The sequence below is a fragment of the Centrocercus urophasianus genome, unplaced genomic scaffold, assembly GCF_019232065.1.
Source record: "Centrocercus urophasianus isolate 14NV4802_14NV808 unplaced genomic scaffold, USGS_Curo_1.0 seq_44, whole genome shotgun sequence".
Lineage (NCBI taxonomy): Eukaryota > Metazoa > Chordata > Aves > Galliformes > Phasianidae > Centrocercus > Centrocercus urophasianus.
Genome location: NW_024885022.1, coordinates 2386701 through 2400766, shown reverse-complemented (window position 1 = coordinate 2400766; position 14066 = coordinate 2386701). Strand labels below are relative to the sequence as shown.

The 14066-nt window shown below is 38.9% G+C and overlaps 1 protein-coding gene across 1 annotated transcript in view; it reads left to right on the top strand.

Annotated features, from left to right (window-relative positions):
* Positions 1-14066, top strand: part of POU6F2 (POU class 6 homeobox 2) — a 304914-nt gene that overhangs the window by 208216 nt on the left and 82632 nt on the right. Inside the window, exon 5 of the mRNA XM_042834233.1 lies at positions 1594-1934. Within this exon, the coding sequence (XP_042690167.1) occupies positions 1594-1934 (341 nt within the window). The remainder of the gene's footprint in view (positions 1-1593; positions 1935-14066) is intronic.

Below are 14066 nucleotides of genomic sequence, written 5' to 3'. Positions count from 1 at the left end.
TCCACCCAATTTATGGTTCATTGATTTCATAAGCCATACCAAGACTTTAGGTTCATCCCCAGAGTATAAACATCTGGAAAGCTGAAACAAGTATTTCAACACTAAAAGAAGTAGGAATAACTTGGCTTTATCTGCCAGTTTCCAAACAGTGTTTTTGTCCATGACATCTGAATCTCATTTTAGAAACAACGGATCTGATTCACACCCAGTTTACTTTGGCTTCTGATGATGGAACTTAGCATACAGAATGATGTTGGGAATGCAGTACAGAGGGTAAAGTAGTGTGCTGACCTTATAAGCTGTTCAACTTGGAATCCTATAGGTATCTGTCACAACCCCAAAGCTGTGTAATGACAGAGCCCCAGGTGACTTATTCAGGGAGTAATCTGAGAAAGCACCAGGTTCCTGTGGTATTCTGGCTGCTGCTTTAAATGTGCTCTTCTTTAGTGATGTCCCTGTGGCAAACTTCTTGAGTTTAATCAATGCCTCAGTCAATTAGGGAGATAAAGTTTGAACCTTTGTGCCGAAAGACTGATGAGAGCTACTGGTTTCCAAGGCTCACATTTCATAGAATCACAGAATGGTTTGGGTTGGAAGGGACCTTTGAGATCATCTACTTTCAACCCCCTGCTGTAGGCAGGAACGCCTCCCTCTAGATCAGGTTGCTCAGAGCTCCATCCAGCCTGGCTTTGAATGCTTCTAGGGAAGGGGCATGCACAACCTTGCTTGGAAAACTGTTCCATTTTCTCATAGAACTTCTTCCTAATATCTAGTCAAAATCTACCTCTTCCAGTTTAAATCCATTTCCCCTTGTCCTGTCACCACCTGCCCTTACAAAAAGTCCCTCCCCAGCTTTCCTGTAGGCCTCCTTTGGGTACTGGAAGACCACTTTGGAGCACATGCTTGCACAGCATGACAGACTTTTGCTACCAGAAGTAAGCAAGCAGTGCAAGTTTTCAAAATGCCTACATTGTTTCACCAGGAGAAATTTATGGCTTTTAGCTGTGAATTATAAGGAGCAGCTGTAATTTCAGAGGCATGCATTTTATGGAGTATTTTTTCTACCTATGTATTGTACCAAAAAATTCACTGTTGAACATTCTATTTTTTGACACCTGCAGTATATAGATGTTACAAAGCTCTTTTCAGAGCATTCTTTATTTTACAACTATGGCTTTATCTGGCTCTATGTAACAGCACCAGTTTGTGTTATGAGCGCTTGCCACAATATGTGCAGTGTTATCCTGAGACTCTTCTTTAGCAGGGAAAGTTCCCATTGGCTTCAGTTGTAACTTTGTCTGAGCCAAGACTGCCAGTCAGCTTGGAGGCCTGTGCAGCATACAGGGCTGTAGCCCCACTGCAGATTAGCTTTCATTGTCCTCACAGAAGCCCATCTCTTAGCATGGAACCACAGCATTCATTGCTGGGAACATGTTAATTAATTTGTTGCCACAACCTGAAGTCTGACACCAGCTGACCTTACTGGGCACCATGCCCCACAATATATTAGAATCAGAACTTAAGAACTTAAGGATATCTTTAACATGACAGGTAATGCTGAAACCTACAAAACTCTTTCTCTTCTATTCATAGCTACCTCATCCCTGAACTCCCAGCTTCAACAGCTTCAGCATCTTCAGCAGCTCCAGCATCAACAGCAGCAGCAGCAGCAGCAAGGACAGCAGCAGCAGCAGCAGCAGCAGCAAAGCCAGCAGCAGCAGCAGCAAACTCAGCAGTCACAGACTCCACAGCCACCCCAGCAGACCCAGCAGCCACAGCCACAGCCATCAGCACCTCCACAGCAGAACCAAACACAGCCCCAAAGCCAGAGTCAGCCGCCTTCAGTCCCACAGTCCTCCAGTTCCCCTCAGAAACCAAGCCAGTCACCAGGGCACGGCCTTCCATCTCCTCTTACTTCACCAAACCCATTGCAGGTAAGGCACTGTGTACAAATCTCTAATGATTTAGTAAAAGGAGGTGCATACTCCCTTTGCAGGGGGAAATCAAATGAACTTCTGGCCATACAAAATAAATTCTACCTCACAGTAGTTAATCTTCATAGGCAAGCAGCTTAGAACACGCCAAAAGGTAAGTCAGAAAACCATAATTAATGATGGTCCTAGCTTGTTTCTTTCTGAAGAGTAAGCATCTTTTGTTCATACATACACACATAGCCCATACCACAAAACCCATAGAAAACTATCTTGTTTGTTTTTCTTTTTCCATGGATCTTTACAAAGAGCATTTTCCCAGCAGTCACACCTCATAACTTATGAGAGCAGCAAAATTAACTGCTCATTTTAGCAGCAGGTGATCCTGACTGTCCCTAAAAGTAGAGCTTCCACTAGTGTATGTGTGCAAGAGATGGATGGATGGAATGCAGTTCCTCTTCAATCCACAGTCCTAAAGTTTGTCCTGATTAGGATCAAATACTTCTGTTAAGAGGCTTGGTATAGACTCCAGAGATCAGAATGCCAGAATTAATACCAGTCCTTGGCTCACTCTGCCAACATGAATGTTTTCTAATAGACCATGTCAACAGCTATGGCACTCAAACTGATACTGGACTCTTCCCATCTTAGAACTCCTGTACAGAAATAGAACAGAAACAGAAGAGCTATAAAACCACGGTCTGAATTTCTTACACTTGGGTGTTCTCACACAATATGTTTCATGCAGTATTCATGTCCTGCAAGAATGGCTTTGACTATGCCAGCAAGTGTGGTTCTGTATAAATGCCAGGGAGATCTGAAAAGTGAGCAGCGCCTCTTTTGTTGGGTAGTGAAACTGCACTTAGAAGTAAGCTAGTAATATTGAGCAGTCTCTCTTCACTTTATTCCCTAGATTTTGAGACCACACTTCAAAAGTCTTATCCACACTGCTGGCTTCAGCCATGTGCTACAGAAATTAAACTGCATTAGCTTAATAATTAAAAAATCCTTTTTGAAGCAATTAAGGGAATTGGCTTACAATAAGCTATGTTTTCTTATTGTGGCCAGTTAAACCTGCATTAACCCAAGTTGCAACTGAATTGCATCAAATCTGATTTTGTAATGGTTTAGATAGATGACTTAAAAGTCCATTGTAAATGTATCCTTGCTTCCTGAGCTTTTTCCTACAATAGAGTATAATGTTTCTAGAGTTTCTCTTGTAAATTGTCTTAAAGGCTTCTTAGGCACCACTTAATGCCCAGTCTGTCATGCTAGTTACTGCTTTGGGACCCTTAATATGCAAATTATTGAAACACAGAGACAGGAATGGTTCCAGAGGTGCTTCTGTTACATTTTACTGTTTTGGTGAAGCTTTAGTATATGCATACTAATTACAAATTCTGTATGTTGCTATAACTGCCTACTAAATACTTTTACCTCATTCCATTTTCCAGACAGAACAGAAATTAGCTCACAGAATAGAAAATAGCTTACAGAAATTAGGCTTCAAATAAGAAGAAAAAGAGGATGATCTCAATGAATATATCTCAAGAATTTGAAATCTGAACTTGGAATCTTAGCTCTCATACATCCGCTGGTCCCACTTTAAATCTCTTCTGATTGTGAGTACTTCCAGTCTCACCTATAACCTCCAGATACAGACCAGGAGTAGCAGTTTCTAGGCCCTGGAGTGTGTCCAAAAAAGTGCAGTGAAGCTGGTGAAGGTTCTGTGGCACAAGTCTTATGAGGAGTTATTGAGGGAACTGAGATTGTTTAGTCTGGAGAAGAGAAGGCTCAAGAGGAAACACTATCGCTCTCTACAACTACCTGAAGGGAGCTGTTGTGAGGTGAGGGTTGGCTTTTTCACCCAGGTAACAGTGATAGGATGAGAGGGAATGGCATCAAGTTGTGCCAGGAGAAGTTCAGGTTGGAAATCAGGGAAAAAATTCCTCTCAAAAAGAGCAGTAATGCATTGGAACGGACTGCCCAGGGAGATGGTAGAGTCACTGTCTCTGGAGGTTTTCAAGAAAAGGGCAGATGTGGCACTGAGGGACATGGTTAGTGGACCCAGTGGTGGTGGTTTGATGACTGGACTGATGATCTTGGAGGTCTTTTCCAGCCGTGTGTGATTCTCTGATTCCACTGATGGCTCTGCAGAGTCTTATCTCACAGATGAAGAGTAAGAGCAAGTAAAATCAACAATTCCTTGCATAGGAATTGGAGATGCCAATGTCTGTGTGTTTACAGAGTTACTTTGGCGCTCACTTTAGCAACCGTATCCTCCTAACGACCCTTCTGAGGACATTCTAGGAGTTACAGACCAGACAGTAGTGGAAGATGGGATTCAAGTATTCTGTGGAGGTTTTAGTTCAAAAAACTTTATGAAAATTACCAAAGTGAGAGGTCTGTGCTTCCCACTAGGCTGAGTCCAGCCAGTACTGCTAAGCCAGCCACATGGTTGGGACGCTTTCTGACCAACAGCCAATGGACTATAACCCATTGTTTGTCAGCTTTGGTGCAGCTTTAATGAAGAAACTGGGGGGAGGAGGTGGGGGGAAGGTTTGCCTTACTTCCTCTACTCAACATGAATAGTTGCTGTGAATACCTAAATTTGTTCAACTATACATGTATGCTATGTAGTGACACCCACTAGAGAAACCTAGACTAAGTATAGTGCTTCAGCACTAGCCATAATGATGTGTGCAAGGGCCATTGATTTGGCCTTCTAGCCATGTCTACAGCAAGTGTAATGCTCCTCAAGCTTTTCTAAGATCAGAAATTAAGAAATAATTAAGAAATACTTAAGAACTTGAACATGCTGTGTCACATTACTGATAACAGTGAAATTCATTAATATGCAAACAAGTAACGCTCAGATATAACTCCAGAGGAGCAACTCTTGCACTTGACATATGGCTGAAGAATGTGGTTGGATATTTTCTACTGCAGAGCAATACTGAGATCTCCTCCATGAAATTTGACATTTCATCCTAAATCCTGCAGAGAAAAGCAGTTTTAACTCCATAGGTTTAGCTTGAAGACTGGATCTGAAATTGTTTTTCACTGTACTAGCATAAAGCAAAAAAAGGAGAGAGCACACATTTGGCAACAGTTTGTATATCCAGTTCATCACGGCTGCTTAGAATGTGGATTTTTTTTAATGTCTAATGCTTTATCTTCAAAATAGGCTGAAAATTAAATTCAGAGATATTATGGCCTCTAAGGTAATGATCTTTATGAAGCAGAATGAAATGGGGTTTGTCTGAAGAATATTAAGGGAATAAAGATCAGCTAAGTTAAAGTTTGCCAGCTTAAATTTCATTTCTGAATTCTTGATTTTTTCATGTGGGCTTTATCCTCTTACATTATTCAGGATCTGTCTGAGAGATATTAGTTTAGAACAATGCAACCTCAAAAAATTGTCATGGAAAGTCAGTAATTCAGGAGGATGATTGTGTTTGTTTCAAAAACTCTGAAGGATAACAGCAATTACATCTCAAAATGTACAGATGCTGTCATGTCCTTCAGAAAGCAAATTAAATGAAAGTGACTTGCTTAGGTATACCTGATTGAGGTACTGTTGCTGGATGATCAGAAATTAATACTGCTGGGGCACAGTACACCAGCTAAAACTCTCCAAACAATTCTTGTCAGATTGTTCTGTAATACTCTGCTCTAATTTTATCAGCACTCTTTGCTCAGTTCAGTGGGCTGGATTGTAGTTATAAAACTATTACATTTAGAAAGGCTTTTAATGATTATGTAGAAAGGTGAAAAACCTTACTTTAGGTTCCAGGGCCTGACTTCTTGTAATTACATAAGCAATGAGGTCCCAGATGTATACTAGTGAAGGCAAAATCACTAAGAAGAAGGGTTATAACTGATTTGCAAAGGGTAGCAAACCCAAGGAGAATTTTCCAAAGCAGAAATGCGTTTCAGTGGGTTGTGGGTCAGGTAGATGATGGAAGGACCCTCACCCCTTCATTTTAAAATGGTGAAATTCCTCATGTAGATAATTGTTGTCTTATTTTTGCTTTTGTTGTGTCAGTTGATTGAGACAAAGCCATCAAAAGGTGAAAGGCAACCTAGCTCATGTTGTAAATTGAGGACCTTGAAACTTCTACTTCTGGGAAAATATGCTTCTCCAAGTATAACTTTCCTGTGCATTTTTAATGTTATTACAGAGCAAACTGTATAGGTTCTTGAATGGTCAGCAATGTTGCAACTCGAAAACATAGTTAGCACTTTTACAGAGTTTCCATTCAATTAAATTTCTGGAGCCGTAAGATCTTGATTATACACTGTGTAAAGTTAGATGAGCCAAGTACTAAGTAGCCAATTTTTCTGCTTGACTGCCAGGATGAGGTGGTTTGTATCCGCAATGTGTATTTAACTGGCTCCAAATGGGAGGTTAGCTTCTGGTGCTGACATTTGCTGTCTGTTTTAGTGGTATAGATAAAATCAGCCTACCTACAGACATATCTACAAACAAACAAATAAATAAATAAATAAAATAAAGAGTCACAGTATAGGACTAGAAGAATTCCCAATGATTTCTACTGCTCTGTTCATGTGTGGATAGGAACAGACAAACAGGAAATCCCCCAGGGATTGCCCCACTGTAAAATTATTCTGACCATTTTCAGAACTATTTCCTAAAGCACTTTTTTTGTCATAGAAGCCTACCTGCAATAACTGGAGCTGACGGAAGATGATGAGCAAGAAAAAAATAATAATAAAAGGAGGGAAGAAGGGAAGTGGAGAGATGACAATGGCAGAAAAAAATCTTCCAAGTAATAGCAAACTAGGATAGCAAAAACAGAACCTCCTTCAGATTAAATTTTCATACTAATCTTAAATAATGTATTTGGCACCTCAACACTTTTATAACAAAGGAGAAAAGAAAAGCAGAAAGGCTGCAACACTCAGCTGTAAATGAAGGAGAATGTGTACACAGATGCCTGAGGCTCCAACAGTCACAAAACCCAAACCTCCCCTTCCCTTTTTCCCCAGCCCCATTCACTGGTTGGCTTCTCATTAAGGAAAAATCCACTTTAAAGAAATCTCAGTGTGTACTGACACTATGGTAAATTTACATATTTTTAAGATACAGAAGAAACAATGAACTCTGTTTGAACAGGGAAGCTGAGATAAGTTCACAAGGAGCACAGTCAAGGGGCTTGTGTTTATGTCTGTGTTCATATTAGAGACCTGTTTTATTTTCTTGTCCTCATGGGCTCCTGAGATCAAGAAAACTTTATCAATATTATGACACCAGCCATACCATTGAAACTTTTTTCTAAATTTTGATAATATAATTTCACTTTCCTGCTGCATGATGCTGTGCAATGTCTGACTGTCAGAATCTGTTCCCAAGTTACTTCACAATCAGCTTGACAAATATATATAATAAATATAAATATATATAATATATATATAATAAACGGTGAGCAAGGCAGGGGTTTGTACCCATTTTCCAATTTTGGTGTCAGTTGGACATCAGATAGAACACAAGGCAACAGGCAATACGGACACATCAAGTACATATTTATTCAAGAAGCTTCATACCCATCACCTGCTTAGAGTGAGCCTGTTTTAGTGCTGATCTTAGGTGTGTTTCCAGGAAGTATGAAAAGACAGGCTGAGAGTTGGGGCTCTTCAGCCTGGAGAAGAGAAGGCTTCAGGGAGGACTTTTCAGTATCTGACATAACAGGGGAAATGGTTTGTAACTGGAAGAGGGTAGAGTTAGACTGGGCATTAGGAAGAAATATTTTTCCTGTGAGGGTGATGGTACACTGGAACAGGCTGCCAGTGATGCTGTTAATGTCCTCTCCCTGAAAGAATTCAAGGCCAGGCTGGATGATTTTTGAGCAACCTGGTCTAGAGGGAGATGTACCTACCTATAGCAGGGGGTTGGAATTAGATGATCTCAAAGGTCCCTTCCAACTCAAGCCATTCTGTGATTCCATGATCTAGATCTCAGCTCTAAATTAATAACATGGAACTTCCACTGCAATCATCTCAATTAAATCGGCTTTGCTGGACTCTTAAGAATGTTTTTGTGGATTTCATCCTCTGCCCCTTCCAACAAAAAACTTTTTCTACTGACATTTTTGGATTTCTGAGTATTCTTACGTTTTAATGATTTTTTTTCTGAGTTGGTAAAGGTGGTAAAGAAGAGAGTATTCATCTGAAAATTTCTGCTAACTAGAAAGTCATGGTCATACTGATATACCATACAAACATGCTTTTAACATATCCAAGTGCTGTTATCATTCACAACAACTTCTTTTGTTTTGGGCTTTTCCTTTTGCCACTGCTTCTGTGATAGTTCTGTGAAACAACACAGACATTCCTTTTCACAGATTTGAAACTTGTTTGAGAAAATACATTGGTTTTGAGTTTCATTGCATCCAGGGCATCCTTTCCTCTTTTCAGTTCTTCTGGGTGCTCCCTGAATCCTCCTCATCCCTTCTGGGGGAACGCTGTGTAGGGTTTCATATCTGTTCCTCAGCTGTCTTCCGGCTCCTAGAAGCTCACTGCTTTTTTGGGGTCTTTGAGGCATTGGGTCTTTGAGGTGAAAGGCTATTGAATACTGTGTTTAAACAGAGCACAGAGATGTTTAAGGGTTCTCAAAGAGACTTTATAAGCCAGTTTCTTTGTTCCCTGAGGAAACCTTCTCTCAGTTGGAGCACTGGCTGCCTGGTCCATCCAAATATACTCTGCAGGTGTTGCTATTTTCAGAAGCACACGGAGTTCTGGTGTCTGACTCACATTTAAAGCAAAGGAAATTAATCTTAGAGCAAAACAACTGGCATTATTAGCACCCAAGGGGCAGAAGCTGAGGCTAATATAGGAAACCATTTGCTAGAGAATTCTCTGAAGGAGAGGAAAACAGAGCTCTTGCTTCTGAAATAGGAGCATTTAATAAAGTCTCTATAGTAACTAAGTATTTAATAAATAGGGAAATAAATAAATAATATCATCCCAGGACAAATTTGGGAAAGGATCCATATTTCTGTAAGGTCTTTTGTTCCCAAAATCTCTCTGACTAGACAGGAAAACTCTTGAGGACCTTAGAGACAGAAAAAAATGACACAGCTCCTCAGATACTCGTTTGAGACCCGTGGATTGCATTTCCTAGTGGTCATTTATCTTAATTTCTCTTCTCACTCCTATTTCCAAAAATTTATGTAGATGGAATATCCCAAAGCACTGCTTTATTTCTTTATTTTCCCTTATTTTTTCACACTCCTTACTTCGTTTTAACAGTATATATATATATTTCAATTACAAATAATAATAATATATTATTTAAATTACAAATAATCACAGGTTTCTAGTTCTGTGAGAGAAGAACTTCTGTTTGGAAGGAAATGGAAGAAGTGAACAGAGAGCATCTGGTGGGCTTGTTGAATTTGGTGGAGGAGGAATATTCTAGAACTGTTGTAGTCTCGATGTTATGCCATTCAAGGCTCCTTGTACTAATGAGCATCTGAAAACTAAAAAAAAAAGTCACTCCAGGCTGTGTTTTAAAGTTGAAAATTAAGCCTTTTTCATCCGTGCTACAGAGATCTATCAGTGTCCACTTGTGGATTCCGCCGGTGGCTTTAGCACGTGCAATTTAAGACAGGTGTTTAAAAAACATAATGCTTTCTCTTTTTTTATTAGTAGGTAGAATGTTTTGAAAGAGTGACTAAGCACAGGCCTGGAGATTATGAAATTTGCTTAAGTGTTAATGGGTTGATTGCTGAGTTACAGCCCGCCGTCTTTACTGGAAATTGATTGACTGGTGCTGCAGGTCTTCACACTTGACGCTCGGATTTGACTCGAAAATTCTGCCAAGTCTTTTACTCTGAAATTTATCTTAATTAGATCTGAAAGACCTGCCACAGCAGAATAGTCACACCGATTAAAATGAAAAACAGGAGAAATTACTGATCAAATTAATCATAATGTCGGGTTACAGCTGTAGGTCTGATGTAATTTGCCACTCCAGTGAGTTACATCGGCCCAGGCACAGGGAAGAGAGCTGGTTTTATGCTGATCTGTAACACCAGGCAGCTTCGGGCAGCCCATCAGGACGTTTATTCCATTCATTCTCTTGGCTTAGCCTGACCTTAGTGCTGCAACTTGAAACAAATTAGGCAGACGAAAAAAAACTATCCTTTTATCCAAGGGGTTGGGCTGGAAACGTGAGCTTTCCAAATCCTTCTTGTTTCATTTTCCCCCTTCCTCTGCCAATATTTGTTTGAAGTGACCAACAATTAATTATGTGGAAAATGGAAAATCAAAAGGTCAGAGGTTGCCACCTTGAGCACAAGCCAGCAAATGGGTATTTCTAAGAGCTCCTAGTGGGTTAAGGTATAAGTAAGGCTAACTAAAACAAATAGGTATATAGCAGCACACGAGAATACATATTCCAGCAGTAAGAAATAAGCAATCAGACTTGATATCTTGAATATGTAATGATCCTAAAATTTTACAAAAATTTTAAATGATAAACTTGTAGTTGACTACATACTCTCAATTTATTTTTTTCTTAATATATAAAACACTGATTGAATCCACAATAGGAGGAGAGAAAGAGGTTGTTGGTCTGGAGGGACACCACTATAAAAATTTAATCTGGAAGAGAAATCTCCCGTGAGATTTCTAATACTCCTTCTACAAGCAAAGTCTGAAAGATTTTTAGGACAACCTGTCCGTGTACAAGCACCACTGTATTTTTTGCTGCTGATCCAAGACAACATCAAGAAATGAAGATATTTGCCACCAGCTGAGAATGGAAATGAAGTAAAGGAAATAGAACAAGAAACCAGATGAGCACTGTTACTGTGAGTCTAACCTGTCAAACGTACAATTTTTTAATTTTAATATTGTAGTAACTTCAACTTATCAGAAATGTTCTAGGCTTTTTTGTTATTGTTTGTTCATTTATTTTTCTCAAGTGTGTTGTAATTCTAGTAAATTGTATATACCCCCAACCTCCAAAAAACTCAATCAACCAAAAAAATCCCATACTCTTTTAAATCTAAAAAACTGAAAAAGCTGGGGAAAGTTTTGTTTAAAAACAGCTTAAGTTGCATATAAACAATTTATTACCTTGAGTTGCTTAAAAATATTGATTTAACAAAAGAAATTGAAAACTTTAATTCAAGGTGATTTTTTGAAATCTGCTGAAATGGTTCATTGTTATCAAATGCAAGTTTGTTGGCTTTTTTTTTTTCTGAAACATTTCCATATTTCAGCTTATCATTTGCATCAGCAACTATATCTTAAACTAGAAGAATTTCCTCCAGGAGAGCAACTTGACTTATTCCTTATAGCTTAGACATGATTAAATATCCCAGGAGGACTCTAGGTTTAGAGAATGAAGCTGGATTATGTTTTTGGAAGAGATCGGTAGGCAAAGCTGAGTTTCCAAGGGAGAAAAATAGATACATGAAAATAGCAAATCACATATTGCTAACATTATCCTTTTAATAAAAGACTGATGATGGTGAATTTTGGATCTTGAAAGAGCTGAGATTCTTTAAAGCAGTCATCATGGCTGCAATATCGTTGTATATGTGTTAGGAAATACTTCCACGCTTATAAATAACACCAGGGAAGCAATCAGAACTGAGAGAACCCTAGACTCTTATCAAAATTACAGATGTTATAAAGAAAAGCCTAAAAATATGGATGCAGCAACATCAGCATCTGTGCTACAGAACAGTAATTTGTCATAGCAATTGATATCAGAATTGATAGAATTGATATCAGAAGATATTTCTGAATGAATGCTGTAATGAGCAATAAAAAAAAGAAATAAAATGCTAATTGGTAATGCTGTCATGGTTTTCACCACTGTAACCTTATAATTGCTTCTGCAACAAACTCTACTGGAGTGCTGTCTCTTCTGGCTCTTCTCCCAGCATGGGTAATGCTCTCCTTATGGACTGGTGTCAGCAGCTGAGACAGGAGATGCTGAAGGACTGATTTCCTGTGGACCTTTCCCCAGGGACATGGACACACCTCACAGAGTGCCAGCTGGGGCTGCCAACGTGGGTGCTTTGTGGGCTATGGGAGGGCAGCTAATGTGGAGCAGAGTTGTACTGGGATGAAGGTCCAGGAAGGGGCAAGTAAGGAAGAGGCAATCTTATTCACAGTGCTCATCGGAAAGCACAGCTTCTAACAGCATGCAATTCCCCAGAGACAAAACCTGATTTTTAGGAGGAAAAGTAAAATGTTGTTAGGAGGAGAGTGTAGAAAAGCAATGTCTTTGTTATCCACAGAGCCTTTATTCCTACTGACCTTTTCCACTGGGAGAAAGACACCAGAAAATAGAAGGACTAGTATTGTGAAAGGCTGGAATTGTATCACTGATCACCAGTCTGCAGTAAGATGCTGAGTATGTTTCTAAACTACCTCTGCAACTTTTCACTTTATAACAAGAACTAGCTCTACTAGGGAAGTTGGCAGGTTTCACACAGCTAACAAATGAGACAGGAGCAAGCTCAATATGCCATTAGGAAGGTTTCCCCCTCTTCTCCTTCCCTGACTTTTAGAATTACAACCTCCCTTTTTTTTTTTTTTTTTTTTTTTTTTTTTTTTTTTTAACTGTCTTCTGTCTGTGAAACATGTTCTCAATGCAATCAAAATGTATGTCTGACAGAATTTTCAGTTCATGTAAAACAAATACAGAAATAAGCAAAACCTGAGAAAAACCAAGCCATTCTAAAAATCCTTGATGTTTTCCCTATAGACATTCAAAGAATATGTCTAGGGGGAAGTCACTGGTACTTCAAATGTACAAGCAGGTATAGAGATAACATGTGTCAGTCCTGTAGACCCAAATTCTGCAGTCCACGCTCTCATGAGTGAAAGAGAAGCAGAAAAGAAAGGATAGGGGAGGGTGTGTATCTCTTCACTGCTCCATACAATCTGCACATTTAGCTTTAATCTCATTATCAAGTTAAGCCTCTGACTATTGAATTTACTTCTGAAAAATAATTTGCATCAGGAAGCAATGTTCTCTCATAAATGGGTTGTTGGAGTCAAGAATGCCAGACTGCTGTCCCAGCTCTATCATTGCCTGGCACGTCACTTCATCCTTGTGTTCTTCTGTTGATTCTCCCACCATTATTTGATATGTTTAGACCTCAAACTTTTCCAGTTTTTTGGTTTCTGTTTTTTTGTTTGTTTTGTTTTTCTTTCGTTGTTGTTTGATGGTTTTGTTGTGTTTGGTTTTTTTTTGTATAGTGCCATGAGACTTTGATCTTGCGCTGGGCTTCTGGGCACTGCTGTAAAACGAATGCTACAGAAGCAAGGAGTATTGAAAAAAGGAATTGCACAGCCCTAGTCACTCACTCATTGAATTTAGAGAAGCATTGCTGTTAATTTCAGAGGACACAGTTTTGGTATCTATTTTGTTTTCAAGTATTTTGAATATTTTGAAGTTTCTGTCAGCTGCTCAGTGTGCTGTCAAATGCACTAATGAAAGGTTTTCCTAAAGTTAATTTTCCTACTCATAATACAATAACCAAATTTGCTTTAACACTTGAAAAAATCCATCCATACTAAAGAGAATCAGTTGCTTAATCCTAAAATTAAAGGTTATTGCATGCAAGAGAAAATAATTACATGCTCAAAGTATGGAAAAAAGAAAACTTTTTAAATATGTAGGTATTTGTATAATTAAAGACTAATCAAGCATGAAGGCTGCTGACTAAACCAGAAAATGAGATTGTTGGCAAGCAACATTGTAATGTAAATGCCATTTTTGTTTAAGTACTAAAAAGCTGGAGGAATGATATCCTGAACAGATTAAAAGCAAACAGCATCGATAATAAATATTTATCAGATTTCAAATGCAACACAGAGATTTTTATATTTTACATGCAAAATATATTGGCATTGAAATATTCAGTCACTTTTCAAAGGTTTGTTCACATCTTCACTTTAAAATGTTGAAAAGCAAGCACTCGCTAGTAGCAGAAATAGCTTTAAAACTCAGTCTTAACCTGTAGCAATGTCAGTAATCTGTACGCAAAGGAAAACAAGTGAGAGTTGCTTACATATTTAACTGCAAGTATAAGATCAACTCCTGGGGAGGGAGGGTCAGAATTTTAATGTTTGGGGTTTTTAATA